The 6,000-nt window shown below is 47.6% G+C and overlaps 1 protein-coding gene across 1 annotated transcript in view; it reads left to right on the top strand.

Moving 5' to 3' along the window:
* Positions 1–303: 303 nt before the first annotated feature.
* ROR1 (receptor tyrosine kinase like orphan receptor 1) overlaps positions 304–6,000 on the top strand; it is a 458,686-nt gene continuing 452,989 nt past the window's right edge. The window contains exon 1 of the mRNA XM_066268986.1: positions 304–808. Within this exon, the coding sequence (XP_066125083.1) occupies positions 718–808 (91 nt within the window). The 5' untranslated portion in view covers positions 304–717. The remainder of the gene's footprint in view (positions 809–6,000) is intronic.

Raw genomic sequence — 6,000 nt, 5'->3', positions numbered from 1 at the left:
CTGGAATCTGAGGCCTCCTAACTAAATCATTCAGCCACGAACTGGCATGCGACCCCGGACAAGTCTTCCCGAGCCTCAGTTTCCCCTTCGGTCAAATGGCCTCGAGGGCCAGCAGGGCTCGGGTCTTGGCAGGTTTGAGGTATAGTGGGGGCGGGGAAGTCGGCGAGCGGAGACGCAGCAGCGACAACTTTCTGGGAAATCGCTGGGTGTGGGAGTTGAGAGGCGGCAGCAGAGGGCGCTGAGTCGCCGGCTTGGACCCGCTTCTGCCATTGGTCCGGGCTCGGGCTGGAGAGTTGGTGGAAAGTGACAAGTTGAGGGAGGCTGAGAGCAAAAGAGGTAGCGCGAGGAGTAGGACGAGCCGCCGCAGTCGCCACGGAGCGAGCCCAGGACTACAGCCCGCGGGCGCAGGGCTTGCTCTGCTGAGTCTGAGCTGGGGAGACTCGCCCTCCACTACCGCGACACGGAAAGTCCGGGACCGGCCGCCCGGCCGGCCGAAGCGAGGCTGCAGCTGGAGGGCTGGAGAGGGACCGCGCTTTACGAGGTCCTGAGGCTGCAGGGCGGAGGCGAAGGAGCAGGTTAGAGGGACAAAGAACTTTGCCGACGGCCTCGACATCCTGCGGGGAGAGCAGCCGGGACGAGGTGACTGGGACCCCGGGCAGAGCCCGTGGATGTTCTGCGCGCGGCCTGGGAGCCGCCGCCGCCGCCGCCGAAGGAGGAATGCACCGGCCGCGCCGCCGCGGGGCGCGCCCGCCGCTCCTGGCGCTGCTGGCCGCGCTGCTGCTGGCGGCGCGCGGGGCCGCTGCCCAAGGTAAGAGGCGCGTCCGCCGGCTCGGAGCCCGCCCGGCCTTCGGCCACCCTCCTGTCGGCCAGCCAGGCGCTGGGCACACAGAAAGAGCCGTGCCCGCCTCGGGGGCGGCTGTGACCCATGGTGGGTCTCACAAATGCGACTCCTGGCGCCGGGGAGCAGGAGAGGATTTGCCCTGGAGCCCCGCTGCGGGCCGGGGTTGCGCCCGGGCACCCCTCCCTCGGCGCCCAGCAGCAGTTGTCAGCGCTGACAGCGTAGAAGGGTTGGGGTTAATGGGACAATGGGGCACTTCCGTGCAGTTCACCCTCCATCTCTAGCTGGACCCTTATCAGTGCCCAGGCGAGTCTGTCCTAAATAGCAGCCTTCCCGGAAGGCGCGGTCCGGGAGGCAGTTTGTATTTTCGGTGGTTCCTGCAGAGCCCAGGCTGTCTGCAGACCGACCCAAACAAAAGCCCTGTCCTTCTGGGACTCCGGCGGCCTCTCCTCTCCACCGTCTCCGGCTCGTCAGCCTTCTGGAGGGTCACGAGGGAGGCCACAACGTGTGTGCTGCCGCTGCTCCCTCCACTTTGTACAAAATGTGCTGTCAGAGGCGGCCTGATGCTCCTGAGTGCTCCGAGTATTCTGAGTGTGCGTGTGTGTGTGTGTGTGTGTGTGTGTTAGTTACAAACAGGGGAGGAAAAGCCATCTAATGCATACTTGATTTTGGTAATCTCTAAAGACAATTGCAACAGTTAGAGAAAGACTCCACCGAAAGCCGGAGCGTTTTAGTTCGCTGCGGGAAGCTTGGATCCTTGCTGCGTCTGAGCCGATACACAATGAGAGGGTAGAGCCCGACTGCGCCCGCGGAGAACGATTCATTCTTTGGAGGTTGGAGGGGGAAAGTTGATTAAGGTCTCCAGGGTCTTGGGCCTCACTTTTAACATGCATCCCTTGAGGGGGTGTCGAAGCCCTTGGATTCTTTTCTCCCCATTCCCAGCCCAAACCCATGCGGATAAGTAGTACCCGCTCTTTTATCATGCATTTTTCATTTTTAAGTTAGCTCTGTGTTTAGGAAAAGAAAAGGCTCTGGGCTCTTTTACAGTTGTGGGGAAAAGATCTCTTCACTATAGGCTATGACTTCAGAATTAGTTTTTACTAATACCTAGCTAATTTCGTGATAGAAAACACACTCTGGAAGGAAGTTCTGTGTGTTGCATTTTGATTTCTTAGAGATGATTTTGGGGATGATTCTGAAACTGACCCTATAGTGAGGTTGTGCTAATTTAGAGGCTCAAGGGCTAAATGCAGCTCCTAATTGTAATTAAGATGTATATCAGCTGGGAGTGCACCTTCCTGGTGAAAATCCTAATGAAATGTAAACAGTTTGGCCACATGGATGTTTGTGTCTGTGATGCCTAACATCTGGCCCCATGCCACAACACCTGGGTGAAAAGTGAAAAATGGGCCTTGCTGGTTGCCCAGCTAATTAAGGTGGAGATGACCAGGTGATTCTAGCTAAGGTAGGGCTCCTAGTATGGGACCTTGATTAAATCTGGTTATGTCCTCTGTTCGACTCCTTCTACATAATTTTCAACAGTGGTTGATTTTAGATGGTGGGGCAGAGGGAGCTTACCTTTCTGTGGCCATCTACCTTTAAATAAATGTCCATGCAATGATTTTGCTGAGAGTAAGACAGTTTTGTTATCAGAGGTCACCTAAATTGTCTTGTTTAACAGTCTATAGGCTTAATTTTTTTTAGAGTATTACCTATTCCACACGCTTCAGTAATGAGCTTAAATCTGTTGTTATTGTCTTACTTGTTGTTGTAGAAATCCTTTTCCATTTCTGTGCATATTTAATCCTTTCTCTGAGGACAGAGCTTCTAGTGGAACTCAGATTTACTTTCTTGTCTGAGCCAAGATTCCTAAGGTAACTCAGACAGTGGCTCAGGAAATCAACTTAAAGGGGAGCTGTGTTTCATTTATTTATTTTAAAATTTTTATTTTTAAAAAAGCTCAGCATTTCTTTTATCACTTTGCTATCTTGTTAGCTAAGAGGGGAAAAAAAATAACTTTTACATTTATTTCTTCTGGTGTGTGCATTATTGATTTCCTCACCCACCATCTACCTACCCAGAGCTAAACCTCTCTAGGAAGCCAAAACTTTTATAATTGCGTCTGGAACTCAGGGTCTTCGTTACTTGCCTGGGCCTTTCTCAGAATCTTGTAGATTCTGTGGTGTGACTACTTTGAGCCAGAAGGAGGTGGCTTGCTACTGTGTTTGCTGTCATTTTGCAAACCTTCCAATGCCATTTTAATAGGTGTCTGTTCTGTCTACCTTTAGAATAGGAGTCTCTTGAGGGCAATAACACTGAGGGCCAAGTCAGGTACTCCACCTTTATGGCAAACATTCCCTAGACAGCCACACAGAGGCTTAATAGACCAACGGTGTGATCAAACCGAGTCTGGTGGTATGTGGAAAATATTTAATTTCCAGTATCGTGTTAGCATACTTGGTAGGCGTTTGCTCCTCTGATGTCTGGGATTATCTTTCTGATATGTAGTTAGAAGTCATATTAAAACTCAATTTTAGTTTGACCTGTGGTGACGCAGTGGATAAAGTGTCAACCTGGAATGCTGAGGCTGCCCGTTCGAAACCCCAGGCTTGCCTGGTCAAGGCACATATGGGAGTTGATGCTTCCTGCTCCTCCGCCTGTTCTCTTTCTCTCTTTCCTCTCTCTTTTTCTCTCTCCTCTCTCTCTAATAAAAATGAATAAATGAAATTAAAAAAATAGTTCATCAAAACAAAACTCAACTTTAGCCCTGCCGGTTGGCTCACTGGTAGAGTGTTGGCCCCATGTGTAGAAGTCCTGGGTTCAATTCCTGGTCAGGGCACACAGGAGAAGCAACCAACTGCTTCTCCCCCTTCCCCCACTCTCTCTCTCTCTCTTCCTCTCCTGCAGCCATGGCTCAAATGGTTCAAACGAGTTGGCCCTGGTGTTGAGGCTGACTCCATGGCTTCACCTCAGGCGCTAAAATAGATTGGTTGCTGAACAACGGAGCAGTGGCCCAAACTGGGAGAGCATCCCCTGGTAGGGCATTTGCCAGGTGGATCCTGGTGGGGGTGTATGCAGGAGTCTGTCACTGCCTCCCCACCTCTCAATTAATAATAATAGTAATAATAATAAATTAAAAACTCAACTTAGTTTGTTTTTGTCTCCATCTCTTGCATGGTGAGCACAGGCTCCAAACTAGGCTTGAAAGCTAGAAAGCTGGTAAATGGTATATCACTTGTATTCATTGGTATCCAATTTGGCTGTGGTTTGATGGGGATCGCATATCCCATTTCACATTTTTTTTTTTTGCTTTTAGGTTTTATTTATTTTTAATAGAGAGAGCAGAGAGAGAGAGAGAGGAAAGAGATAGAACGGGGGAGGAGCAGGAAGCATCAACTCCCATATGTGCCCAGGGAAGCCCAGGGTTTCGAACTGGCAACCTCAGCATTTCAGGTCGACGCTTTATCCGCTGCACCACCCCAGGTCAGGCTCAAATAGTTTTTGAAAATTTTATACAGCATCCCATGGAGAATGGAATGCTCTATAGACTATATGTATATTGATGTAAATGTATATTTACATATAAATGGCATATGTGTGCACACATATATAGTATCTAGTCTATAGATTTTTGTTGAATGAATGGAGAATAACTTTTTGGGTCATATAAAATTATGGTGTTACTTGCTTTCCTAGTATAAATGCAACATGGCATATTTTCAAGGGTTTTTCCTTTTCTTGCCCCATTTTCTAATATGAAGGGAATGCAGTACAACTTAATATAGAACTTAATGGTTAGGAGTACAAAAGAGTTGGTGTTTAACAGACCTAGGTTCGAACCTTTTTTCTGCCACATACTGAGTATGTCGATTAGTTTTTCTGAGCCTTATTGGAGTGTTATGAGTTTTAAGCAAAAGCATGTATGGCAGTACTAGAGAAGAGCACCCAGCCTAGAGGGTCTTAACTTGGGGTACTTGAAATTGAGGCTACGTGGACTCCCAGAAATAATAAACAAAATTCAATGTGCATGTCTGTGGTTTTATGTTTTTAGCTATAATTTGATTTTCTGAGAAAATTGCAACCCCCAAAGATAGGAACCATTGATTTGGAGTGTTTGATGCCTGGAGCAATGAGTTGCCTTCCTGGGTTGCTTGCAAGGGGCTTTGGGACATGTCCTAGGCCTTTGCCCAGATCTGCATAATCCGTGTAGTCTCTATCTCTCACTTTCCAGTTTTCCTCCCATTAGGTCAACTGTGACTGAGACTGGGAGAAGCTACAGAATGGTGCCAAGTCCTTTGACCTCAACTAAGAATGTAATTCTCGAAACCCAAGCATTCTACGATGCTTCTGTTAGTACAATTTTTTTAACAAACACTTGTGTTTAGGCAAGTCACTAGTCTAAGCATTTTGCAAGGATTAATTTACTGAATCCTTACAACAATCCTACAATGGAGAGGACATAAATAGCTCATTCAGATTTGGGCACAGAGAGGTTATTTTACTTTCTTAAGGTTACACTGCTAGGATATGGCTTTGTTGGGCTTACAAACCCTGAGAGGTCGTGGCTTTTATCTGCTGCCCTACACAGTCTTTTCCAGGTTAAATCTTAGACTTACATTCTCCTTATGAATGGGCCATGGTGCCCTTTCGCCGGAGGTTTTCATAAAGCAGCAAGGGAATTTTTCTTAGCCATATCTAGGGGTAAGAAGAAATGATTGGACACAGCCAATTTCAGTTTTCCTTCCTGTGCTGCAGTTCCCTGAGCCAGTGTTGCTGTAACTCAGAGATGGACCTGAAGGGACTCCAATGGTCTCCACCTCTAATCAGGACGAATTACACTGTTGTAATAGTCGCAGTTTTGATGGGGTTTGAGGAGTGTGTCGGGCAGTTCCAACCAGCGATGAGATGGAGTTTTTTGTTTTAACTTTTTTTAATTGATGAGAGAGAGAGAGAGAGAGAGAGAGAAGAAAGGAAGGAAGGAAGAATAAGAAAGAAAGAAAGAAAGAAAGAAAGAAAGAAAGAAAGAAAGAAAGAAAGAAAAAGGAAAAACAAAAAAGAGGGAAAGAAAGAAACATTTATTTGTTCCATTTAGTTATGCATTCAGTAATTTTTTCTTGTATGTGCCCTGACAGGGGGTATCAGGATGATGCTCTAACCAACTG

This window comes from Saccopteryx bilineata, chromosome 3, assembly GCF_036850765.1.
Source record: "Saccopteryx bilineata isolate mSacBil1 chromosome 3, mSacBil1_pri_phased_curated, whole genome shotgun sequence".
In the NCBI taxonomy this organism is placed as follows: Eukaryota; Metazoa; Chordata; class Mammalia; order Chiroptera; family Emballonuridae; genus Saccopteryx; species Saccopteryx bilineata.
Note: the sequence above shows the minus strand (reverse complement) of the source record. Positions and strands in the feature narration are given on the sequence as shown.